The sequence below is a fragment of the Bos mutus genome, chromosome 23 (assembly GCF_027580195.1).
Source record: "Bos mutus isolate GX-2022 chromosome 23, NWIPB_WYAK_1.1, whole genome shotgun sequence".
Lineage (NCBI taxonomy): Eukaryota > Metazoa > Chordata > Mammalia > Artiodactyla > Bovidae > Bos > Bos mutus.
The window spans coordinates 2,700,928-2,727,872 of NC_091639.1; the positions used below are offsets into that span (position 1 = coordinate 2,700,928).

At 47.3% G+C, this 26,945-nt stretch overlaps 1 protein-coding gene across 1 annotated transcript in view; it reads left to right on the forward strand.

The window, feature by feature from the left end:
* Positions 1–432: 432 nt before the first annotated feature.
* Positions 433–26,945, forward strand: part of CDYL (chromodomain Y like) — a 96,939-nt gene continuing 70,426 nt past the window's right edge. The window contains exon 1 of the mRNA XM_070360749.1: positions 433–782. Coding sequence (XP_070216850.1) covers positions 759–782 — 24 coding nt within the window. The 5' untranslated portion in view covers positions 433–758. The remainder of the gene's footprint in view (positions 783–26,945) is intronic.

The following is a 26,945-nucleotide window of genomic DNA, read 5'->3' on the forward strand; positions in this document are numbered from 1 at the left end:
TCCCCGCCCCCGCGCGCCGCGGCCACGCCCCCCACGTCGAGGCGGGCGCACGGCCCGGCCCGACCTCCGGAGGGCCCTGGGGCGAGCAGGCCCCGCCTCCGCGCGCCGCGTCCACGCCCCCCACGTCGAGGCGGGCGCGCGGCCCGGCCCGACCTCGGAGGGCCCTGGGGCGAGCAGGCCCCGCCCCGCCCCCGGCCCCGCCCCCGCCTCAGGCCCCGCCCCTTCCTGCCCGCCCGCCTGGCCGCCGAGCCCCAGCGCGGCCCGCCGCTCCCCGCGCCGCCCCGCCCGCCTGCCGCCCCGCCCCGCCCCCCCCGCGCGGGCGGCCCGAAAACCCGGAGCGCGGCTCGGCCGGGCCGGGCAGCCGCACTGGGCATGCTCAGTAGCCGGGGCAGGTTTTTCGGCCGCAAGTAGGAAGCTTTCTGCACTACCGCGGAGAGGGGGAGCCGCGGAGCCCGCGCGCCGCCGTGCACCGCCGCCGCGCCCGCCCCAGCCCGGCCCGGCCCCGCGGCGGCGCGATGAGCCCAAGCCCCAGCCGGCCCGCCGCGGAGTGAGCGCGGCGCGGAGGGCGCGTTGCGCAGCTGCTCCTGCGCACCGACCCGGCCGGCGGCCCGCAGCGGCGGGAGTGAGCGCCCGCCCGCCCGGCGCCGCGCGGAGCAGGAAGCGCAGGCCACGCAGGGACCCGACTGGAACAAAGTGTGGGCCGCCGGCGGCTCGGCGCCTCGCCGGCCCTGCCCGCGCCGCGCGCCCCGCCGCCCGCCATGGCCTCCGAGGAGCTGTACGAGGTAGCTCCCCTCCCCCGGCCCCCGCCCCGGCCGCGGGTTGCTGGACGGAAGCGCGCGCGCCCGAGTTTGCGGGCCGGGGGCGTCCCGGCCGCCGGGCCGAAGCGCGGACGGGGCCGGAGAGCCGGCGGCTGGGCGCGGGGGCGCCCGGCCGAGCGCTCCAGGGTGGGGGGCTCTCGCCTGCGTGTTTGGGGGGTGGGGGGGCGCGAGGACGAGTGCGACTGTCTCCCGACTCTGCTGCCGGCCCGAGCGCTGCCCGACACCGCGCCGAGAGGGCCGAGCGTTGACCGCATGCTCTAATTAGGTTTGGTATTGTGACCGGAGCCAGGAAATTTAAACCTAACGCGGATCCAACCGTCATTCATTTTTGCGCCGCGGTGGTGCGAGCTTCGAGAAGGGGGCTCCCGTCGGAACCGCGAGTTCTGGGCCGAGGGTTTGCCAGCGTCGACTTGGAGCGGTGCGGTTGTCGGTTTGGATCTCCAGGCGTGTCTTGTGCGCCCCGATGTAACTTCTTGACTCGTTGCAAAGTCGACTTCCTGGGGAGTGCAGACGCTTGGAGAGCACTCTGTGCTTTCGGGTGCGTGTTTGTAAATACAGCTTCGTAAGAGACTTCACTTGTAGATACTCGGTGGGTTCACCTCCGATGCGTTCAGAGACCTGGATGTTTAGGGACGTAAGGAAGCGTCTGTAACGGGTAGAGCTCCTTTGGCCCCCCGCGATCGCTTAATAACAACCGGCTGAGCCTTCCGAGGTGTCCTCTCTTGCCGGTGCGTTACCGCCCTTGGCACAGCATGCGGCTGTGTGTTGCCATCCGTGGTGGCCTTCTAGCAACTTTTTGTGCAAAAGTTCTCTGGAGGAGGCTGCCTTCCGTAGAATCCGTGGTCTGCCCCACATTGTACGTGGTCATTGTACCTTAGCTGGCACTGAAAGTGTGCCATTCTGTTCAAGTCCTTTACACATTGGCTGTCCCCTACTGTATTCACGATGCTGTCTTGGGTCATTTGGGTTCAGTCGTGTCCACTCTTTGCGACCCCGTGGACTGCAACCCGACCAGGCTCCTCTGTCCATGGGATTCTCCAGGCAAGAATAGTGGAGTGGGTGGCCATTTCCTCCTCCAGGGGATCTTCCCAACCCAGGAACTGAACTAGAGTCTCCTGCATTGTCAGGAGGATTCTTTACCCCAAGCCGTTTGGGAAGCCCCATTTAGGGTCCTAAAAGGGGGGAAAAAAAGATCTCCTGTTCTCAAGCTTCCATTCTTTCTAAGAAAGAAAGTGGTGTTTGGAAAAGGCCCGGAAGTAGAGGCTGAGACATACAGCTGGGAGAGTACATAGCACCAGGGCAGGAGGGGTTTTGGTTTCTACATTAGACTGTTGGTGAGGATTTTAGGCCTGAATGCTCAGGCTTCCTTCATTTTTGAGGTTATAAATACACAATCGGGTCACTTGCTCCCTTAGTGTTTGGGTGAGGGTAGCACCTTATACGTGAGTTGTATGTCACGTGTCACCAATTCTTCTGAAGACGGCACCTTCACCACTAGTGCGTCGTGAAGCAAATTTAGTTTTTTTGCTTCTTCTGTGTCTTCAGGCTTTCTGCTCTGGTGGCAGCATTCATTTATAAGTCACCTTCTGGGCAGAGCTTGCGTTCATAGAGCATGTCATTGAATGCCTGCCCTGTGGACGCTCCATGGGGAGCCAGGGAGGGACGAGGGACGAACGGGAATGGTTTGTGCCTCCCAAGAGCTTCTGTTGGGAGAACGAAGAACGTCGCAGAGAAATGACCCTCCGGCACGGTGGAGCTCGTCATTCGGGGTTCTGATTTGGGGGGACGGTGTTGCAGGGGGTCCAGTTGAGGTGACAGTCAATAACCGTGGTCAGCCTCTTTCCAAGCGAGTTTTCTCACTTCTCGTTTACGTGTAGGCAGCACTGTGTCTATATTAGGATTGCAAGTTTATCTGAAAGTCCTGCGTAGCGATTGAGAGCCTGGATTTGGAGTCAGAAAACCTAGTTATTGACATCACCTTGAGCAAATTAACCTTGAAAGCTCAGTGTCCTCATCTGTAAAATTGGAACCAAAGCTTCCCTCGTAGCGCTGTGAAGTTTAAATGAAAGAAAACGTGTAAAGCAGACCCCCGGTTCCCAGAGAGAGCGCTCAGAAGGAGATGGTGGTTCTTGTGTTGTAACTGATCTAACATGCCTCTCTGAGGTCTGGTTTGGTTTCTAAAGGTATAGCGTTGTCCTGGTGTAATCAAGGCAGTATTCCTTGTGCGGCAGTTGTTTGAAGTAAACACTGCATCTGGCTGCTCGTCAGGTGGGGAGGGGACCCGTGTGGGAAGCACCCAGATACGTTAGTAACCAGTTCCCGGGGCACCAGTTGCCTGGTCTTGTCCAGTTCTGCTTAAATCGAAGTGGAAGTTTCTTGTTTGGGCTCCACCTCCACAATTCCACAGGGATATGTTGACAGGAAGTTCAGAGTCTTGCTTTTTGAAGTAACTTGGGATGGTAAGAACAGGGCGTCTCCTGTAGCCTCTTGAACTGGGGTGAGTTCCTTAACTTTTGTTTTCTCACCTGAAAAGAAATGAGACCTCTGACACTTAGCACGGTTTCTGGTCTGAAGTGATAGGTCCTTGGTCAATGGTGAAGTGGTCACGGTAGCCGTGCCTCGTGAGTACAGAAGAGAACAGAGCCCAGTGAGGGGGAAGCAGCATCAGCCTTTTCCAGCATTGAAGAGCTCTTGTTGGTTGAGGGGCAGAATCGATTTACCTGCTGCGTCTCCAGCAGCTAGGATCAGGGGAGGCAGATTTTTCTACATTCACCCATCCTGCGAAGTTTATAGTGTACAGAAGAAGTCAGGCATCCTTTAGGTCAGGGACCCACACACTTTGTGTAGAGGACCAGGTAGTTGTTAATACCAGAGACCTTGCAGGCCAGGTGGTCTGTTACCACTGCTCAGCTCTGCTGCTGTCGCTCAGAAGCATCCATAGGCCGTGCTCCAGTAAAACTTTTCCTGGGTGGTAAAATTCAAATTTCATATAGTTTTTACATGTCATGTAATTGTCTTCCTTTTTTTAAAAAAAGAATCACTTGGAAATGTGAAGAAAAATACAGTCAGCCTATGGATTCTACGAAACAGGCAGTGGGCTCGATCAGTCCTGTGGGTCTTGGTTTGCTGACCTCAGCTTTAGACGGTCAGCTGTTCTGGAGGCAGGGTTTGCACGGGGCTGGGGAGCATGGAGGGTGGGGTGTGGAGCAGTTAAAGGGCTTCTAACCCCTATCCCAGCGCTAGGCTTTAGAGCCAGAAGTGTGGGTTCCAGTCTTCCCTTCTGGGTCAGGAAGGGAAGAGCTGTGTATCTTAAGTAGCTGAATCTCCCCCAAACTTCCTCATCTGTGAAGTGGGAATGATGACCACTGCTTCAGAGGAGGGAAGCCTGAGTAACATTAGCATCTCAGAGCAGTTGGTGACTTCACCCTGTGAAACATCTTTATCTTCTTCCATTCTCTAAAAAAAAAAGAACCACCGCCCGCTCACACCTTGAAAGCAGACTTTCTTTCCTTTGAGATTTCAGAGTGTCAAGTGAATTGATTTTATCACCAAAGAAAAACCCTGAACTCCAGAGGATCTTAATTTATCTAGTGGTCAAATAAGCATTAGGTTGAATTCATGTGGGCTGAGCGAAGACTCTAAAACAATGGAAACAGTATTCTTTTACCTTGATCATTCTTTTTCTCATTGGGTGTGGGCTTTTCTCCCCCTGAAAACTAGTGTAATAGCTAATTTAAATTTCAGGAAGACCTCAGTTATCTGGTCTTGGCCTTCTGAGAGAATATTTATCCAACACATGGGTGTTTCAGGCAATCAAAAATGGAAGTAAGCTTTTAAGAATGGAATTACACCTGGCTTATAAAACATGTTTTCAGGTTGATTAGTTTGGAATGATAATCAAGATTTGGGGGAGAGTTAAGTGTTTGGAGTCTTTCTCCTCCCTTTGGGATAAGATTGTGCCCCTCTCCTGTGCATTGCGAGACTTTTCCATACACGGACCAGAAGCACAGTTATAAATCAGATTGTCCGTGTAGTTCGGATGGAAGTCACAAAGGTCAGGAGACCGTCCATGAACGTTGGTCAAGATGAACCAGCATCTGTAGTGTGTGGCTTGTTGGCTCTTAAGATTGAGATCCCCTGAAATGAGAAAAGAGAGAGAACCTAGAGCCTGTTTTACACAGTGAGGTAAGTTAGAGAAAAACAGGTGTCATGTATTAGACAGACATATAGGAAATCTAGAGAAATGGTACCGAGGAAGAGACGCGGACATAGAGAACACACTTGTGGACACAGTGGGGAGGAGGGGGTGGGATGAACTGAGGGTGGCTTGGAAACACACACTAGCGTGTGTAAAACAGCTAGTGTGACACGGGGAGCTTGGCCCTTGCTGTGTCAGCCTAGAGAGGTGGGATGGTGGGAGGGAAGTTCAAGAGGGAAGGGACGCGCGGAGTCACGTTGTTGTAGGGGAGAAGCCAACATGACATCGTAAATCAATTTTCCTCCAACTAAAAAAAACTAAAATAGAGTTATTTGCTGGAATTGTGTGGTAGCAGAGTCACGTGTGTGTGTTCTGAAAATTAACGCAGTCTGTGAAACGTGAATTGCTGAGGGCGTTTATGCATCTGCCTGGTCAGGAGGATGGAGACATCTCCTGTGCATCTCCTTTGAATTTGCTTCCAGCTCCTGTGTACTTACGTTTTTCTGTTCTTGCTGGGATACCTAAGACGTCTTGTGCTCTATAATGATTTTAACCACCGAACGTATTTTCATGATATGTGGGACATGCTTCATTAAGTTTTGAGTGTCTGAGCTACATAAATCCGGGTCTGAGTCGAGCTTTTGAAAGGGGTCTTTATTTGTATATTGTGTGTGTCTGTAGGCACACAGCGTTGTCGTGGGTCTTATTAAAATGCAGATTTTGGGTCCCAAAATCTAAGTTTGTAATTTGCTGTGTTTGGATGGAGACTAGACCAGATTTTGGGTCCCAAACCCTAAGCTTGTAATTTGCTGTGTTTGAATGGAGACCAGAATCTCTGCTTCACACACCTTCCTTCTTAAGGGTGGATTTGGGAACCTCCGGATTGCACCAGCCTGTTTTGACAACACCGAGGGGTCGGGATGTGCCTTTGCAGAAGTAGGGCTCCAGGTGGACCGCACGAGTCCATTTTGCAGGCTCTTTGACTGTTGTTGCCCCTGGTTAACCGGGTTGTTCAAGGAAGTGGGCATTAAAAACACTCAGTCGTGAGGTTAGGGACTGTTTCTGGAACGTCTTGTTTTTCTGTCTCCGTCATTTGGCGTACTTGTGCACCAGGATGTAAGGTTGGTGTGGGCTGTCCTTAAGAATTCTTTTCTGGCCGTTATTTCCCACAGTTCAGATTTTGCAGCAGTTGTACTGATTGTCGGATTATGTTTTAATGATAGAGTGAATTAAAGGAATGACTTACCTCCAGATTCCTCCTCCCCAGACTTGATGCCCAGGTGTTCCTTTTATACTCAGCCCCTCATTGGCCTATGTGGTTTTAAGTCTGGGATGGGGAGAATGTCTAACTTTACTGTTTCCCACACAGACTTAACTCTCTCCAGCTTTTTAAGCTGGTCAAGGCCTGGGAGGACCCATGTCTGGGGAAGGTCTTTTGCTTTGGTGTGAAAATTTGTTCAGGTCCTAAATGTTTTTCTGGGGAAGAGGATCAGCAGCTTTTTTCTGTTTCTCAGAGGGATCTAGGACTCCCAGAAAAGAATCAAACTTGTTCTTGAGACCTTTGAGCTAAAATGGGGGTTTCATGCCCCTTCATTGACCACTTTGACATCATTTTTGCCAAACTCTGCTCTGCTTCAGCCAGAACCTGCGGCGAAGCAATGCCCAGACCTCATGACCGGGTGTGAGGCTGTATGCTGTTGGCAGCCTGTAAGTGGCTCTTCTTGGGATTTTACATCCGTGAAGCCTGCAGTTAATATTTCCACTCCACTTCTGATGATGCAAGGACTTTAGGTCCTGTAGCACTGATCCACCCCGAAACTCACATGCTGTTCTTTTCCAGTGATCGGCACCCTGTGTGCACAAAACCTCATCGAGAGAACCTTGCTGTTGCACACAGGCAGCATTTGTTCAGCTTCACCTGCATCTTTGCCAGTTTCTTTGATTATCAGTCTTATCTCGGAACTTTCCTTCTGGGTTTTTTTTTTTCTGCCCCCTTTCTCAAGTATATCCTTCAGAGATTTCTCAAGTGAGGGGTTGTTGGTGGGAAAGTCTCTGGTTTTCTGATCACCTGGAAATGTCTTTATTTTGCCCTCATTTTTATTTAGAATCAAATCAGTTGCTTGAGTATTTTCCTTCAGCATCCTGAAGCTGTTATTCCCGTGACCTCTGGTTCCCCCATTTTGTTGAGGGGGAGGTGTGCGTTCTGCCCCTGGCGCTCTGGGATCCTCTCCTTGTCTTTGGTGTTCTCTAGTCTGGTTACTGTGTGTCTCTCCTGTTTATTGACCCTTTGGTGTATGTTGTGCTTTCCTTGTGGACTTGTGCCTTGCCAGTTCTGAAAGATTGTTGGCCATCTTATCATCTGATCCCACTGGGCTTCTAAACTCCCCCCCAGAACCCCAAGGGGGCACTCACTGGACCTCCCAGGTCTTGCTCTCTTGTAGGCATCTCCTTGTTTCTGTTTTGTTTGCATTCTGGGTATGTCCTTGGATCTCACTTCTGGTTCACTAATGAGCTGTGTCTAATCATCCATTAACTCATCCATTGAGTCTTTCATTTTAACAGTTGTATTTTTTGCTTCTAAATGTTCTGGTCCTCCGCCTCCCATCCTCATCAGTCTGGCTGGCTTTCTTCCTCTTTGGTGTTTGTCTACTTTTATGACTGACTGACTTATGGTTGGGTTGGGTTGGAGGAAGTTCCTGGGGCTCATGGATATTTTCCTTGCTTACCGCAAGCCCAGTGAGGTGTTAAGAGTTGTATTTTATTGATGATCTAGTTATTTTGCAGTGAGAGTGCCTTTGGGAAACTTGTTTGCTTTTTTTTTTGCCAGGATCTGAAGAAATGGTTCTGATTTGGAATTTGTGGTGTCACAAGTAGGGATCAAGAGCTTGAGCCAACACTTAAGGTTTACCTAAAGATAGAATGCAAAGAAAGTGTGGATTTCAGGGGTAACTATGCAAATGGACGTAAGAGTTAGAGCGAGTGCTTCTGAAAGTGTACGGCACCGTCGCTCTGCCTTCCCGCTCTACACTCGATTCTTGTCTGACTTCCCTCCGCCTAAGGTTGGCCTGTGGGCTTGGCCGGAGCCAGTGAAGCCACAGCGTTTGGCCTGCTTGGCCCACCTCTGCCCCGCCCCCGTCCCTCCCCTGCCTCTGTGGTGCCAGGACACGGTGGCTTCACCAGCTGGGCAGCCCCAGTGCCCATCCTCATTCAGAAGCTTATCAGAATAGGTCACCGTTAGCAGGAAACCTCCCTCCTCTTGAGACTCTGGGTGACTCATTTCCTTTTTTTTTTGCGATACTGATGATTTGTGTTTGTTTAAGCATTACTTATAGGTAAGTAAGGCATAAGTCAGTCAAGTAAGCATTACTTCCCAGGTGGCTCAGATGGTAAAGAAACCGCCTGCCAACGCAGGAGATGCTGGTTCGATCCCTGGGTCAGGAAGATCCCCTGGAGAAGGAAATGGCAACCTACTCTGGTGTTCTTGCTTGGAAAATGCCACGGAGTCCGAGGAGCCTGGCAGGCTAAGTCCATGGGGTCTCAGAGAGTTGGACACGAGTTAGCAACTAACAACAACGGTGCGTGACTTTTTCTAGGTATTAAATATGATGAATATTTTCTCCTGGTAAGATTGGCTGTCTGTTTTTGGGGTTATGTTAGTGCCTCATCTGAGGGTATGAATCTGGTGAGCCGTTACTAATTGCTGACTTTCAGCTGAAATACAAATGTTATATAGTGACTGGAGTTGCATTATTTGAAATTATACCATATATGTGAGAATTGTGCATTTAGGTGTCTTGTTTGAAAAGCCATATGGTGTTTTGGAGGAAAGTTATTTCTGAACTTGATACAAATAATTTGAAGGAAAAGTGTGTTCCTGGAAAGCGTATTTGAAATATTGGCCACAGCGTTATGTTTACCTGCTGGGTGCAAAGTGTGTGTGTGGGGGGTCTAACCAATAGTGTCCTCTAGTTGGAGAAGTGAGCACGGTATTTTTGGGAAGTAGCTTTACTTTTTGTTTTTGCCACGTGAGGCTTTCAAGAGGTTGGTAGTTAGCAGCCTTTGTTGGTTGACAGCCCGGCTTCCCCACCCCGGGTTGGTTGCAGGTCACGAATGCCTTTGGTTACAATGGTAACGTTTTTCATCAGTAGATGACTGTTGGGAGTTCAGAGCAGCCCAGAGTTGCGGGCAGATTGTCTTAGCATGTAACTGATCTGGAAGCCTCAGCTGCTCAGAAAATGTGAGAACCAGGGCCGAAGTGCTCCTGACCATAACAGGTTGTCACACCGCAGACGCACTGAACGCTTCAGGTCTCTCTCGGAGGCCGATCCCCTGTATTTTCGGCACGATGCGCTTGGGCTCCCTGGCTTCCTTAGTGTGTTAGGAGCAGAGAGCTGGAAGGGGAGAGGGAGCCGCTGAGGGCAGGTGAGCCGGCCTGAGGGAGTGGCTCTCGAGACAGGCTGCAGAGGGACACTGGCGGTGGCACCTGTGGTCACAGATCACAGGGACTCCTGAGCCCCTCCAGCTGCCGAAGAGCCTGTTTACAGAGAGAAAAGCCCTGGGTTGAAAAGAGAGATCAAAAATGACTTGTAAGAAGTTGGGGGATGTAAGCGACAGAGCTCAGTTTAATTCTGTGGTCATTTCTCCAAAGTGTCCCGCTCAGGGATTCCTGACAGTGGAGGAGAGAGCAAACGTCGTCATCAGGCAGGGAGGGAAGGGGGTTGCGGGCCCCACCTGGCTTTCAATCTTCTCATCCTCTGGAAACTTCTGTGGAGCCAACAGTGTGCTGCACGGAATGATCTTTGGCTTGACAAGTGTTTTAAGAGTGATTGCCAGTTAATGCTGCTCCATAAATCTTTGGGCCGGTTTGATGCTTCAGGAAGACGAGCCGGGAGTTGGTGTCTTTGTTCAGCTCCTCACCAGCCCCTTAACCCCGGGTTAAGGGCAGGGACAGGCCCTGTCCTCTTCCGTGGCGGCGCTGGGTGGCAGAAGGATTAGCTGATTTTGGTGAAATGTGAATGAAAATATTTGAACTGAGTCACCAACAAACAATTTAAGAAATCTTGTTTCAGCCCTTGTTTGTAACCCTTGACGTTGGAAAGACATTTAGTTTCTGTCTGAAGTTGTCTGGGTGTTGAATGAAGGTGCAGGGACAGTTTCCTCCTCTGCTTCTCCGAGGAGCAGCGTGCTGGCGCTGGGCCCGCCTGCTGCGTGCCTCCCGACCCTGGGCTGGCCAGAGCCCACAGGAAATGTCCTGTCTCCCGGGCTCCGTCCCTCATTGCTTGCTCCCTCCATCCTGCATCTCCCGTCCCCTTGGCTAGGTTGGTCCCTGCAGCCTGATTTCCGTCTGCAAAGAGCCCTTGGAGGCCCTTGACCCAAACAGGCCCTGGCTTGTTGCTCCGCTCGGAGCTCTGCAAGTGGGCGTCCGGCTGCCCCCTTGGCTCACCTCACTTCTCATCCGTGCGGTTCAGAGGGAACCCCCTGACCTGCCTGACACCTCAGAGTCCCGAGGAGGCGGCCCTGGCTCTCCAGTCCCCCCACCCCCCAGACTTAGTCCTCTGACTTCCCTCCTCTCGCGGGTGTACCCTTTGCACTCACAGCAACAGGTATGACTGTTGCGTGATCACTCTTAAGGGAGGCGCAGCGTGTGCGGAGGTGGGGGTGCTGCCTTGACCAGGACTTGCGGAGCCTCCTCTCTCGGTGTATACAGGTGTATATAGGCAGTCAGCGTAGACGCTGATCGGCACAGACAGGGGAGAAGGCCCCCTCCAGAGTTACCTGCACCACTGGCTTCCGCTCCTCCTCGAGCTTTCTGAGACAGTAGCGTTTCCTCCAGCTGGGGGAAATGCCGGAGTCGACCAGCCCCCCTTTCTTGCTGGCCCGGCTGTGTGACCTGACAAGCCTCCCCCAAAGGCTCCTCTGTGTCCCCCCAGGGACAGAAGCCTCAGAGAGTCGCGCTAAAGCACCCGCTGCCCGAGGAGAAAGGGGCTTGAGATCCTCGTGTGGGTGCAGGTGGGCTTCAGGGGCCGTGTGCACTGGGGGCTGGTGGCCCCGGGGGTGGCTGCAGGGTCTGCTCTGAACGGAAGCTCTCGTCTGATCTCTCTGTCTCCCTGGGTCAGGGGACGGGAGCCGAGGTCTTCTCCTCCCGCCTGCTGCTCTGCTGTGCTCTCCCCCTCCTGCACATCAGGCAGTGCAGCGTTGAACTGTTCACGGAAGTTTAATGAGAGAACTGAGTGAACAATAGCATCGCTCTGTCTTTCCAAACCAACTTCTGAACTGAATCCAGCTTTGCTTGCTGCTTATCTGTCGTCCCTCCCCTTTCCTGGAAGGTTTTGTCCTGAGTGGGAGACGGAGTTCTCAGTCCGGTTGGACGTCGTTCTCGGTCTAGGCTGGGTCATCGGTCAGGTTTCTGCTTGTCTGCTACGTGTAGGAGGTTAGTAATGATACAAAAACACGGGGAACCTGTGGGGAGGTTTACCCTTCTCTGTGTTCCATATACTTTAGCAGGGGTTAGTGAGGAGCTATTTGGTTAACATTCTTAAACGATGTATGGGTTTGTTAAAAGTGGCATTTGAAAAATTTCTTCAAGAGAGTTTATAATGATACCCTTTAAATGTGAACCTTGCTTAAACCTTAAAAAACTCTTTAAGTTTGGATGATCGGTTAACCATGATGTGACATTCTGTCTGTGTATGTGTAGGTGGTGCCCGTGATAAAGGACCTGCCTGCTAGTGCAGGAGACACGAGAGACGCAGGTTTGATCCCTGGAGGAAGGAATAACAACCCGCTCCAGTGTTCTTGCCTGGAGAATCCCATGGACAGAGGAGCCTGGCGGGCTACAGTCCATGTGGTCACACGCCTGAAGCGTCTTAGCACACACGCAGATCTTTTGCAAGCTTTATAAAAGTTTCTCAGAGTCTGGGAGGCGTTACCCCGGGTGAGTTAGGGTTTATGTTAAGGTGTTAGAGATTATTCTCCAAGACACATGCTAGCTAAAACCTTAACAACAACAAAAGGAATCCAGTAACTGTTCTTGCCATGAGCACTGGAGTTTTAAGGGTTTCTTATTTCTTGAACTCATGATAGTATAAGTTAACAGACAATGGTGGTTCAAAAAAACAAGCAGGATCCCAACCAGCATCCTCCCTTGCCTTTCTCCCCATGGCCTCCGTCCTTGGGATCACTAAGTAGACGAGAGAAGATGTGACTAAAACAGCAACATTTTCTCATGTGGCTCCTGGGAGCTCCCGGGAATTACTGTGCCCAGCAGCGTGGAAGTCTCTGTATGGACCTCAAACTGGTGACTAATTATAGGGTAGAGAATGAACCGGCTTTGTATGAGATTAAGGGAATTTGCCAGGAGCAAGAACTTAATGCATCAACACAGATAACAGTTTTTGAATATCACCAAGGATTGTAGGTTGAACAGTTGGCTATAACGAAGCACAAATCACTGATGGAAAGAAAGGTCAGAGGTTCCACTCGCCCAGAATTTTGTCCAAAAGAGAATTTGAAAGTGTGTGGGAAACCACTCTTGATTTACAGCATATCACCAGCTTAACTCACTAAAACTTTATAGTTTAGAATTACTCTGATTCTTTCTCAGATTCATTTTCTGTGAATTTTTGGCGCCATGGGGGCTATTCAAAAGGCTGTCTGAGGGCAATCCTAAAAGAGGAGAAAGTCCCGAGAATGTTTGGTGTTGTCAGCAGCTTCTTTGAAATAGTTTGGTCTCTTAAGGTCACTTCTACTTGAATTAGCTGACGCTCGTTTGGCAGGCAGGTACTTTGAATTTGATGGTCTCATCACCGTACTCAGGGTTTGTACATAAAGGTTCTGTGCGTGTCTAAGGAGAAAAGAAGGTGGAAGTCAAAGGGGGAAAAAAGCATCCCCTGCTCTAACAACCAGGTTATCCAGCATAAACCATAGAGGCCCATCGTTAGGGACAGCTCTGTGCATGAATGCAGATAGAAGGGTGCATTTACAAGTCACAGTTATTTCATAAGAACAGAATTATATCCGTGCTGCTCAGAAGACACACAGACGTTAGCACTGAAGGAGTTGTGTATCATGGTATAAAAACCTTTTTATGTTAATCGGTTCATTTTTCTTACTTTTTTCTTGACTTGTTGAAGTTCTTTGTAATTAATCCTCGTTGTTATTTGTCTTGTAAATATGCATGCATCCTCACTCTTAAAAGATTTTAAAATCCTGTAACATACGTATTTCACCCACAAAGTTAATGAAAATTTACATTTTAATGTGATCCAGTTTTTCTTCCTCATTTCATTTCTCATTTAGGAAATGCTTCCTATCCCCAGATCACTGTCGTCTTCTCATCCACAACTTTTGCGTCTTATGGTGAGAAAGCCCCGCGGTTTGTTTCATGGTGTGTGCTGGGATCTGGTTTGTCTTTCAGCTGTGGATCGTCTGCTGGGTCTGTTGAACTGGTCACCCTCTCCCCGGACCTGTCTGCCCCTCTGCCGTGTGTGAAGTCTCCGTGTGTGTGCACACGCGTGCGCCAGTTTCTTCTGTTTACCTGATGTTTGTCTCGCCCTGATCACACCTGACTGTTGTATTCGGTACGGCTTTATAATAAGCCTGGGAAACTTGCCCTGCCGGATACGCTGACCTTGTTCTCTTTTCTGAAAGATGGCTCAGCAGCTGGTGGCGGCGCGTTCTTCCTCTTCCCCGCCAGGCCGGGGCTGCGTGCGTGGGTCCCTCGGTGGCACTGGAGGTGCACAGTCCCACCCGGTGCTCAGCTTCTCATGGTGCCAGCAGGCTAAGTGGGGTGGCAGCCGGGGGCTCGGGTTGTGGGTTCATTTTCTGTTGTCAGAGAAGGCCCCACCGATACTGTGACGTTTGGGGCTTGAAAAGGAAGGAATGCCCCTGGAGGCTGGTGTGTCTGGAGCTGGAGAGACAGCTGGTACCTGAGGTCGGGGTCTGGGGTCCAAGCAGGGGCCCTTTGTACATGTGCCCAACACTCTGAGTTTGGTCTTTACTGAGGCGGGGAGCCTTGGGAGGGGTGACATACTCAAATTCACATTTTTAAAGGGTTGTATTGGATGCTGTTATATACAGAGAACCAGCTGGGGCGGGACTAGGGAGGAAGTAGAGTTGCTGGCGTTTGATACCCGGGGGCGGGTGGAGTAGTGAGTGCTTGCCCCCGGGGTCTGTGTCGAAGGTGGAACTGAGCCTGACTCAAGGATTGGGTGTGATGGAAGGAGAAGAAGCGGAAAGAACCCGGGATTTTCCGGCTTGCGTCACTCGGAGAATGGGGTCGGCCAATTAGTTGTTCAGACAGGCGTGACTGCTCAGGGCTCGGCTTTCGTTTTGTCGCTGGGGAGATCTAAGGGGGTGAGTAAGTGGGAGTTGGGTTTTGGACGCGTTAAGTTCGAGATGCCTTTTAGACATCCAGCATGGGTGGGCGGCAGCGGCGGCGCTACAAGCCTAGCGTGTAGGGCACGTGCTTCGGCGGGAGGTGCTTTTGGGGGATGTCCGCCTCTGCAGAGCTGGTGCGATTCCCCTCACTGACCTGGACTCGGAGTTCGTCCGTCCTCATTGGATAAACCTGGGGCTTCTCAGGTGGCGCAGTGGTCACAGAACTCATCTGCCGGTGCAGGACACACAAGAGACTCGGGTTCGATCCCGGGGTCAGGAAGATTTCCCGGAGGAGGGCATGGTAGCCGGCTACAGCCCGCGGGGTCGCAGAGTCGGACACGACTGAGGCGAGTCAGCCCCCACGGTATACGACCGTGGTTTTAAAAGCGGGGGAAGGAGGGTCCCCAGGCGGTGAGTGGAGGTGGAGAAGAGACATGGAAGTTGGATGTTGCGTCCATTCTTATGTAGAGCTGGCGGGGCGGGGGATGAAGATGCTGTGGAGGAGACCCAGAAGCGGTGTGGGCAGCAAAGCAGGAGAAAGACGGCGGCGCGCTGCAGCAGGTGAGGAGCACTTCAGGGAGGAGGGACGACTGTGTTGTGTGCCGCTGGGACGACCTAGGATTGACCTGTAGGTTTGGCAGCGGCTGGTGGGGGAGTCCAGGGACTACACCTGGCCTGGGCTCGTGAGAGCGTGGGAAAAGAGAGACGGAGGCAGTTCTCAGGACCAGTTTTTCCAAAAGGGAGCCAGGAGGGCTGGGTAGGCTCCACAGTTTGTTTGCTTTAAGATAGAGATTATAGTGTTGTATGATGCTGGGGAGGAGCTAATGGGAAGGAGAGATGAATGAATCAGGAGATGGGGGCGGGAGGGTGGAAGCTGTCTCTCTCTCACCGCTCCCCACCTTTTGGTTCTTAACTAATGTTTTATTACCCACTTTTAAAAGTTCTTCACAGCCTTTCTTAGATTTATTCAGTTACGTTTTCTAACTAGTTAATAATTTGTGCATGGGAAGGCTGTTTATGCTCCATTGCTGTGTCCAGCCACCTTTTTGAACTATCTCATTTGAAAATATAGTGGATGCTTTTGGATTTATATGTAGATAATCATCTTGTGGAAATAGGGATGACCGTATACTTTTTCTTTTCAAATTTATACCTGTTAGTTGTTAACCTTGTTACTTTGGCTGGGCCATCAGTACAGTGTTGTTGAGTATCAGTTATAAAAACAAGCATTCTTACTTTAAATTCTGAGAGTTCTATAAAATTTTATTATTAAGGAAAAGCTGTAGATAGTTGCTAAGATACCTTTTTTAAAAAAGAATCTGGTTGAAGTTCTCTTATTTCTAGCATGTGAGGAATTCTTAATCCTGAATGGTTGATGAATTGTATGGGATGTGCTTTCTGCATTTATTAAAGATTGTCATTTCAGCCCCTCGTTCCTTTGAATATTTTAATGTATATTAATATATTATCTGATGTTAAGCCATCCTTGCATTTTTGGGATAAACGCTAGTCATACTGTATTATTGTATGTGTTGTAATAGTCCCTTGAAAGAAAGGTAACCAATTTATTATTTTTTTAAATTATGAAACTCTTGCTGAATCCTTGGATTTTCTGTGTTTTGATTTTCTATTTCTGAAATTTTCACCTATCTATAAAATCATCTGAACTTCTGTTTCCTTTTAAAATGGAAGAGCTATTTGATTATTCATTAGAGAATTACCTTGTATTGATTTATTGGTGCTTTCTATTAAGTCACTTGCAGACTAAAGTTTTTTATATTAGAGTATTTTAGGATATTTAAAAACCTATACATACTGGATCTATGATTATATACCTTGGACATGCTTTTGTTTTTTTGTGCTTTTTTCTTACAAATATTTTATCTCATTTGATTCTTTTTTAAAATAATTCATTTTTTGTTTTATTGATTCTGTATATCTTCTACCTTATTGCTTGCTCTTGGTTTCCTTCTACCTTCTTTTGTTCTCTGGTTCTTTTCTTCGCTTACTGAGTTGAACATATGCTGTTCTTTAATGAAGGCTTTAAAATTACCTTGTGAGCTCAGCTTTAGCCACATCATACAAGTTTTATTTTTTAAATCTTAAGTCTCTTTAGATTTTTCTATTTATTTAAAGTAAATTAACTTGTTTGCTTGATTAGGATTCTTTTTTCATGTTTTAAGATCCAAAAACTATTAAAAAAATTACAGCCCTACAAGGAGTTTGTCTGTTTTTGAGTACTTAAATGTACTTAAATTTAAATATTCTTAAAGTGAAAATATTTCTTTACTATGTACTTTCTAATTGAATTACCCTGTGGTCTTTATGAAATTTTAATTCTGGAGGTTTCCTTCTGTGATCTTATAAAAGGGATTAAGTTCAAGATTTGTTTGGTTCAGAGTTGTGTGTGTGTGTATATATACTCACACACACAACACACACACACATGCGTGTGAAAGGTTAGGTGTTTATTGAGCATTGACTGTACACCCTGCAATGTGTAGTGCTCCTTTGAATGAATTTTTTTCCATCAAATTTGTTTCCATATGTTGCTACACTAACATGTTTTGGGTAGTATTTTCTAGTCATATCTTTTTCCTTTTTAATTTAAAAAAGTCTGGTTCTATTTAGAAGTGTCTCTTGATAGCAACATATAGTAAGATTTTTAACACTTCAGTGTGATGTCTTTTATGAGCTTAGTGTTACGCTTTCTGAACCATTTGGGCTTGTTAAAATGTTTGCTCTTTTATCCTTTTTTTCCCCAGTCATTTGTTGGTTTGAGAGGTTTTTCTGTATGGATTGGGTATTTCTTCATTCTTCTGGTTGGAAGATACAGATTGTTGACTGACCTTGTGGTTGCCATTAATTTTTAAAAAATCTGCTTAACTGTTAATCCGAATGATCGAATCATTCAGTGATTTCTTCTGAAATGTGACAGGGACATTGTATTCTTTACCTTTTGAGTATATCTATTCACTGCATCTTATGCTCACTGAGAATGTTTCTGTTCTTTTTAATGTACCAGAAGTGGGATATGCATGTAATATGTTTTAGTTAAGTTTATCTGTCTTCCTTGAGAGCATAAAGGACATACCTCCAACCTCACCTCCACTTGATCAAGATTATTGTCTAGTATTTGTTCTCTTTTAAAAATAAACCAATAAAAAAAAAAATCACAAGTTTGAATGTTTGTTTCACTTAGCTCTTCCTTGTATGTGGACTGACTTTTGTTCCTGAATCGCATGTTACTTTCTTTCCGTTTTTCTCTTTCTTGAGATATAATTTGGATACCACAGAATTCCTCCTTTTAAAGTGTAAAGATCCATGGTTTTTACTGTATTCACACATCTGTACTCACGTTCAGTCAGTTCAGTCGCGTCTGACTCTCTGCGACCCCATGGACTGCAGCACAGCAGGCCTCCCTGTCCGTCACCAGCTCCCAGAGCTTACTCAAACTCATGTCCATCAAGTCGGAGATGCTATCCAACTATCTCATCCTCTTTCGTCCCCTTCTCCTCCCACCTTCAGTCTTTCCCAGCATCAGGGTCTTTTCCAGTGAGTCAGCTCTTCACATCAGGTGGCCAAAGTATTGGAGTTTCCACTTCAGCATCAGTCCTTCCAATGAATGTTCAGGACTGATTTCCTTTAGGGTGGACTGGTTGGATCTCCTTGCAGTCCAAGGGACTCTCAAGAATCTTCTCCAACACCACAGTTCAAAAGCATCAGTTCTTTGGTGCTCAGCTTTCTCTATAGTCCAGCTCTCACATCCATACATGACCGCTGGAAAAACCATAGCCTTGACTAGACGGACCTTTGTTGCCAAAGTAATGTCTCTGCTTTTCAATATGCTATCTAGGTTGGTCATAACTTTCCTTCCAAGGAGTAAGCGTCTTTTAATTTCATGGCTGTAGTCACCATCTGCAGTGATTTTGGAGCCCCCCAAAATAGTCTGCAACTGTTTCCATTATTTTCCCATCTATTTGCCATGAAGTGATGGGACCAGATGCTATGATATTCATTTTCTGAATGTTGTTTTAAGCCAACTTTTTCACTCTCCTCTTTCACTTTCATCTAGAGGCTCTTTAGTTCCTCTTCACTTTCTGCCTTAAGGGTGGTATCATTTGAATATCTGAGGTTATTGATTTTCTCCCCGCAATCTTGATTCCAGCTTGTGCTTCCTCCAGCCCAGCGTTTCTCATGTTGTACTCTGCATATAAGTTAAATAAGCAGGGTGACAATATACAGCCTTGATGTACTCCTTTCCTGATTTGGAATCAGTCTGTTCCATGTCCAGTTCTAACTCTTGCTTCTTGACCTGCATACAGATTTCTCAAGAGGCAGGTCAGGTGGTCTGGTATTCCCATCTCTTTCAGAATTTTCCACAGTTTATTGTGATCCACACAGTCAAAGGCTTTGGCATAGTCAATAAAGCAGAAATAGATGTTTTTCTGGAACTCTCTTGCTTTTTCGATGATCCAGTGGATGTTGGCAATTTGATCTCTGGTTCCTCTGCCTTTTCTAAATCCAGCTTGAACATCTGGAAGTTCACGGTTCATGTACTGTTGAAGCCTGGCTTGGAGAATTTTGAGCATTACTTTGCTAGCATGTGAGATGAATGTAATTGTGTGGTAGTCTGAACATTCTTTGGCATCGCCTTTCTTTGGGATTGAAATGAAAACTGACGTTTTCCAGTCCTGTGGCCACTGCTGAGTTTTCCAAATTTGCTAGCATATTGAGTGCAGCACTTTCACAGCATCGTCTTTGAGGATTTGAAATAGCTCAACTGAAATTCCATCACCTCCACTAGCTTTGTTCATAGTGATGCTTCCTAAGGCCCACTTGACTTCGCATTCCAGGATGTGTGGCTCTAGGTGAGTGATCACACCATTGTGATTATCTGGGTCGTGAAGATCTTTTTGTACAGTTCTTCTGTGTATTCTTGCCACCTCCTCTTCATATCTTCTGCTTCTGTTAGGTCCCTACCATTTCTGTACTCATGTTACCATTACCTAATTTCAGAACATTTCCACACCTCAGAGAGAAGCTCCATACCCACTGGCTGTCAGTCCCCGCCCCTGGGCCCCTGGGCCCACTAGTCTGATTTCTCTGTCTGTCTGTCTGTACTGGGCGTTTCAGGTAAATGGACTCATGTACAATATGTGGTTTTTCTGCCTGGTTTCTTTTCTGATATGCTAATGAGTTAGCATAATGTTTTCATGTATCAGTATATTGCATCTTTTATGACTGAATAATGTGCCATTTTGTGACTAAACCACGTTTTGATTATTCATTCATCATTGATGGGTATTTGAGTTACTTCTATTTGTGTGTGTGTGTGTGTGTGTGTGTGTGTGTGGAGTAATCCTGCAGTGAACGTTTATGTAGAAGCTTTTATGTGAATATATACTTTCAGTTCTCTTGGATATGTATTTGGGGGTAGACTGTGTCACATCTTTTAATTATTTTAGCAAGGATTTGAGGTAGTAAATTCTTGACGTTTGTACATCTAAAGATAATCTTACTATTGTCATTGTTAATGACTTTTTAGCTGGGAATAGATTTTATTGGTTGACAGTTAAAGTTTATTAGCTTTGCAGCTGATGAAAAATCTGCCCTTTTCTTTCTAAGTCATCTGAGTTTCTGGTGGTTTAAGATTTCTTACCCATGATAGTTCCGTAGTTTTATTACTGTGAGTCTAAGAGTGGATATGATACACTTTTGATCTGAGTCTGTGAACGATGTGAGGATGTTTGGTCCTTTTAATCTTTGTTACTGCCTTGAGGAATTGTGTCCGTGTGTTCATACAGTAAAATAGGTCTGTAGTTTCCTCTCCTTGTTTTATGTCAGAGTTATGTTTGTATCATAAGAAGAGTTATGAAGCATTCCCTTCTCTCACTTTCTGAAGTTGGTTTTTATTCTTTATGAATGTTTACTAGAATTTATCAGTGGAACCATCTGAAATTTTCTTTGTGTTGAATTAGATTATGAATTCACTATTTTTGGTTTTTGTGTTTGTCAAAGTTTAAATTCTTCATTTTAATTTTTCTGTTGGTTTTCTAGCTATATTTCATTGCTTTTTTTTTCTTGAGGGGTGTGTAGTGGTTGCTCTCTGGGGATTGCAAAATGCATTTTGGCTTTATCCCAATTTAGTTAGTATTGGTATTGAATCACCTTGGGTGAAACCCAGAGTTTCTTCAATAGTATATTTCAGTTTCCTCCCTTTTACCTGTCGTAGTAGCATCATATGTATTTCATCTAAATGGTTTTCCTGTAGTGTATTTCCATTTCCTCCTCTTATCCTCAGTATTGCGTATGTTACATTTATATACCTTGTAAACACATTGGTAGTGCTGTAATTTTTGCTTTAAGTTGTCATGTTTTATAGAAGCTGAGAAATTACGTATTATATATATACATCTCGTCATCCCTTGGTGTCCATAGGGAGTTGGTTGTAAGACGCCCACGATACCAAGTCTGCGTATACTCGTTTCTTATATAAAATGGTGTAGTGCTTTCATGCAATCTGTGCACATCCTCCTGTATCCTTTAAATCATCTCTAGATGACTTATAATATCTAATAGTGTAAGTGCTATGTAAATGGTGGCCAGTGTATTACAAATTCAAGTTTTGCTTTTGGGGACTTTATGGAAGTTTTTTTCCCTGAATGTTTTCAACCCACTCTTGGTTGAATAAGTGGATGTGGAACGTGTGAATAGTGTACTCACACAGTGACTGTCTCTGGTTTTATTTCTTCCTGTACATTTAAGTGACCATCTAGTGTGATTGCCATTCAGACAAGAGAACTTTTTTTTTTTTTTTAGCATTTCTTACAGTCACATCTGCTCGTGATAAACTGTTTTCTGTTAGAAAACGTCCTCGTTTCACCCACAACTGTAAAGAATAGTTTTGCTGGATACCAGAATTCTTGGTTGACAGGTTTTTTTGTTTTTTGTTTTTGCTTCCCCCTGCCCCGCCTTCTTTGGCGGTTAGAATATTTGGTTTCAGTGTCTTCAGACTTCCATAGTTTCTTAACAAGAAGTCAGTGTATGTTCTTATTTTTATTGTCTTTGTTTCCCTGTATATAATGAATCATTTTTCTTTGGCTGATTTCAAGCTTTTATCTTTGGCTTTTAGCAGCATGACCAACATGCGTCTTAGTAGTTCTGTCTTTATTCTGTTCAAGGTGTGTTGAACTTCTGGTGGATATTTCAGACACCTTCAGAAATGGTTTCCGTTTCTCTTCTGGGATTCCAATTAGTGTGTTGCTTCCTGCTGTCACACGTCTTTGAAGATTCTACTCATCTTTCAACCCTCTCTTGCCTTCAGGTTCTTCTGTATTCAGGGTCACTACAGATGTTAGAAGAAAGCATCCGTTTGTTGTTCAGTCTGTCTGCCGAGTTCATTTTACTGTTTGTCTTGTTCATCTGTTTCTCTGTTGACACCTTTATACGTTTACGCACTGGTTTCGTATTTGCCTTCAAGTCCTTTGAGCTTATTTTCCAAGTCTTCTGAACTGTTTGTTGGTGGCCTTAAATCCCAAATCTAGGCTCACTTGGAGCCGGTTTCTGTTGACTGTCTTCTTATCTGCATGTGGGTCACTCTTTGCTGTGGTTTTGCTTGTCTAGTTGAAAACTAGACATGTTATAGTGACCCTGGACTGTGGCATTCTTCTGAGGATTATTGGAGTTTTATTAGGTTGGTGCAAATACATAATCATGGCTTCAGACCATGAATCTTAAATCATTGTAGCTAGGACATGAGTCTGAGTAACCTCTGCGAGGTAGTGAAGGGTGGGGAAGCCTGGCGTGCTGCAGTCCATGGCGTCACAAAGTTTTGGACACGACTGAGTGGCTAAACAACAAGGCTGAGACACATCGTTACTCATCAAAACAGGAACCATTACAAGCAACACATTTCCAATTAGAAATGTTTGTTTATGCCATAGGAATAAAGAAAAAACCCATGCTTCGGGATTCATTGAACTCTAGAAAGCATTTTCTGCATTCTGCTGCTTGTGGAAGCATTTTCCTTGCCAAAAGTTGTCAAGGTGCTTGAAGAGGTGGCTGTTGGTTGGTGAGAGGTCAAGTGAGTATGGTGGATGGTGAAGCTTTGTAACCCAGTTCGCTCAGCTTTTGAAGCGTTGGTTATATCTAGTGCGGTCGGGTTGTTGTGGGAACGCATTGGGCTGTTTCTGTTGACCAGTGCCAGCTGCAGGCTGTGCAGTTTTTGGTGAATCTCATCAGTTTGCTGAGTATACTTCTCGTATGTAATGCTTTTGCAGGGGTTCAGAGATCCTGTCGTGGATTAGACTGGCAGCAGACCACCAGACAGTGGCCAGGACCTTTTTTTGGTGTAAGTCAGGCTTTGGGAAGTGCTTGGGTGCTACTTCTCAGTCCAGCCACTAAGCTGGTTGTTGCCAGTTATCCTAGATAATCCACTTTTCATTGCATGTCACAATCCGATCAATTTGTTGACCGGTTTGTTGTTGTTGCACAGAATAAGAGAAGAGGACACTTCAGAACGACGGGTTTTTTTTTTTTTTCTGGTCAGCTCATGAGGCTCTCTGGAGAAGGAGATGGCAACCCGCTCCAGTATTCTTGCCTGGAGAATCCCAGGGACGGAGGAGCCTGGTGGCCTACAGTCCACAGGGCTGCAAAGAGTCAGACACGACTGAGTGACTTAACACACTTATCAAGCCTTTTCACCTTTCGGATTTGCCTCAAATGCAACCATAGAAGGGTTGATGTTGAGTTCTTGAGCATCTTCCCGTGTAGTTTTAAGAAGATCAGCTTCAACATTCTCTCAGTTGGTCATTGTCAACCTGCATTGTCTGGCCACTATGCTTCTCATCTTCAAGGCTCTCGTCTCCTTGCAAAACTTGTTGAACCACCACTGCATTGTACATTTGTTAGCAGTTCCTGGGCCAAATGTGTTGATGTTGTGAGTTGTCTCCACTGCTTTACAACCCATTTTGAACTCAGATAAGAAAAATCGCTCAAATTTGCCTTTTGAATAACGTAGTTTCCATAGCTTAAAGTAAATATAAGATAAACAGCAAGTTAGAAATCGTCAGCAAAAAAAACGTAAAGCAAGAAATGTGCGTTAAATGTGGTTATGTTATACATCATTTTAAGAATGTGTTCCAGTATCAGACGGCAAATTTCAACAAGCAAAAACCATGATTAATTTTGCACCAGCCTAATATTATAGCAGTTATTAATAAATGCTTGGAGTCAAGCTGTGAAGTTCATTTTTCCTTTGATAAGCATTTTACATCTCTGATCTGTTCTTGCCTTTTTGATGTTTCTTCATTCTCACACCCTGGGCCTGTAAGATTTGGAAGTTGGCTTACCATCCAGGTAGAGATGGCCTTGCTCTCTACATGGTCTTTCTTCTGGGGTTTCCCTGGGTTCTAGTTGCTCTGCCAGCTTTGGGCTTTGTACTTTGACGTCTCAAGCCTTCTACAACCGCAGCTGAGCACAGTTGGGACAGAGCATCACATTCGCAGATCTGGCTCCGTGCTCCTCTTCAAATGAAACGGTTTCTCACTCTCTCCGACTGCTTTCCCCAGGCCACTGGTGGTTCCCTTTGAGCATATGCAGTTCAGCTGCCAGCCGGAGATTTCAGCACTTAATGCCCCAGATTTGAGTGTTGCTCCTTCTACGATTCTGGTGCTGCCTAAGAGCCCTGACTCTCTCGTTGCTTTCCCAGCTCTGAACTCTCGTGCCTGGGGCACCTTCCCTGCTAAGGGTCTGGTCTTCTCCCAGCTCCATGTTTGCAGCCCTAACTCTGGGGATTAGGCAGTGTCCTCAAGCCAAGGAAACACATAGTTACCTTTCTTAGACCTTAGGGTTGTTACTTTTGAGATTTAACCCTTTCCCTGGCTTCTGGATGAAATGGCATCACTGACTTGATGGACATGAGTTAGAGCAAGCTCCAGGAACACAGGGAAGCCTGGCGTGCTGCAGTCCATGGGGTTGCAAAGAGTCAAACACAACTGAGCAACTGAACTGAACTGGCTTCTGTAAGCACTGTCTTTAGGTAGCTTTTTAAATTTTTTTTTCCAGTTCATGTTTCATAAATGTTATCAGTGTTCTCATGACCACCTCAGTCCTCCTGCCATTATAGAGAACTGACTTTTGGTTTGTTAGGAACTATTAGGGAACATTTATGTGTTTCAAGAGCATGTCTTCCTGTGTGCTTTCATTGCTTTTTTCCTTTTTTTCTTTGTAATATGTTTGTGTGAGGTTCAACCATTGTCCTTTTTCTGCTGTCCATTTTTATTTAAAAGTACCCTCTGCACTTCCGGAAGGGGGCGCGGGTCAGGAGAGGGTTTCCCGAGGCGTGGCCCCGAGCTCCCTCTTGTTGGCATGCGGCCTGGTCCTCCTGAGACCTGGCTCCGCCCTGCACCCTCGCCTTCAGCTCTCACCTGGACTTCCTCTGTCCGCTGCCCCAGCCGTCTGCGTCTGCTCAAGTTTTAGCCAGTCCCCGGCGGTTTTCCTCAGCGGAAGTAACTCTCCCCGCTGGGTCTCGAGAACTCCGAGGGCCTAGCCGGCCGCAGGCCCCTGAGCCCTGGCCTGGATTCCGCACTCACCCGTGGGTGAGTGTGCAGAGGTTGCCCGCTGTGGGTGTGCCATGCTCTCCAGGGTCCCTGCCGATGGTGCTGGGGCTCCTCCGTTTGCATCCGTCCATGCCCTGTGGCTTCCCACCTGCACAGATCGTGGCCCATTGGAGTCTCGTGGCTCTTCATGATTTTTCCCTTCTCAGGAGTATTTTTGTGGTTTGGGGTCTTCTGGCTATTCCTGAAGATTTTGATAATTTTTTTAGGGCCTTGGGAAAACTGACACCCTCTCCTTTCCCCATCCTCCCTGAGTTCCTGCTGTCTTGAGAGGAGACGGGGCCTTTGCTCTGCTTGAGGCCGGAACGTGGGTCAGAATTCTTGCCCGCTCTCACGCCAGCTCCCTCCTGCGGCCGGGGCTGACGATGATGAGCGTTCCCTGGTCGTCCCTCTGCTGGGGGTAGGGCGGGGGGTGGGACGCCTGGCGTCTCAGCTGTGCCTGTGGGTCTCTGGCCTCACGTCCCGCCTCGCAGGTTCCGTCTCTGGGCCTCTGGATCACCAGGCGTCCGTGGGAGCCTTCAGGGAGGCACCAGACTGCAGATCGAGTTTACCCTGCTTCATTGTTGCATTTTCATGTTTGTGTTCTTAAAGGTTTTCCTGCTTGCCCGCTTTCGAATGGTACACTTTAAAATAACTCAGCGTTTCTTTGCTTGTTGAACTAGAAGGACTAGTTAAGGCATTTTGTCCACCATAGTGGCAAAAATGAAAATTTCATTTCTTTTTCCGTGATGTGTGTCATTACTTGGCATGCCTTCTCTGCTCTCTTAGCCTTTCTGATTTTTGAAATACCTTTTGTTCTTTGTGCGTGTTCTAAGAGTTTGCCATCTTCCCCTTAGGAAGCCAGTGTATGTGCCGTAACTTTTGTGAAGCTTGGGCTTTCAGTCACTTAGAGACATAGCTGGTGTAGATAAAAGGCAGAGAACAATGTGGTTAGACTACTCGCCACATTTCAGAGGCTCATAGACTATTAGTGAGAAAGGTCTTTGGCAGTCACCTTGCCGGATCCACCCTCTTGCAGTTCTCCCCACGAGGATCAGTAGCTGAGATTCAGAGAAGCTCCTGTTGAAGTGCAAGACTCCAGGACCTCCCCTCAGACATCCTCACATCCCTGCAAAGCGGGAGGTACTCACGCCCTCTGAGAACAATTTATGTTACAGAACAGAGGCCTCGGTCACCCCATCAGGTCAGCGGTCCAAGGGCCGGAGAGACCCGGCTCTGGTCCCGGACGTTTGCCTTCTGCTGTCCCAGGAGGAAAGGCTAGCTCAGGCTGTCGGATCTGCTTGGGATTTTGTGTTTCTTCGTGGGTAGTCTTAGCATTGCTCTCTCCACCCGGTGGACAGCAGAATAGCCCTCGCTCTGCCTTTTCTAGCTTGTTTCTCGGAGTTGAGTAACATGCGTTGGCTATTAAAGGGGCAGGAACCTTAGCCCCACCCAGTCTCCGTGCCATGCCAGTTGTAGGCATGTGTTCCGTGTGTGTCTTTCAGTGGCAGATTAACCCCTAAGAGTAATTGAGCTCAATGATTTATCTGTTTTTTTTTGTTAGTTCATCACTTAAATGAAAACACACAGAAAATCCTGCAGAACTCTTGGCCGTGTAGCTCGGATGTTTACTGCATCTCTGTGTCTCTGCCCCGTGTGTCCCGGCTTTCTCCCCGCGTGGTACTTCCTCTGCGTTCCCCCTGTTTCCTTGTAGTACGATAGGGAGAAGCAGATTTCCTCAACTCCGTCCTGCAGTTGGTTTCTGCACACCTGACATTGTTTGCACGTTGAGTTCAGCTGTATTTGTTTTGAATCTGATAAAACAGGGAGGAATTGTTTCTTGAAGCTCCATGGTTAACAATGGCTTTAGCTTGAATAAAGGTTTGAATTATATTTTCACACTAGACAAAAAACTAGGCTAGACTAGACCGTGCTTTTGAATGGGAATAATGC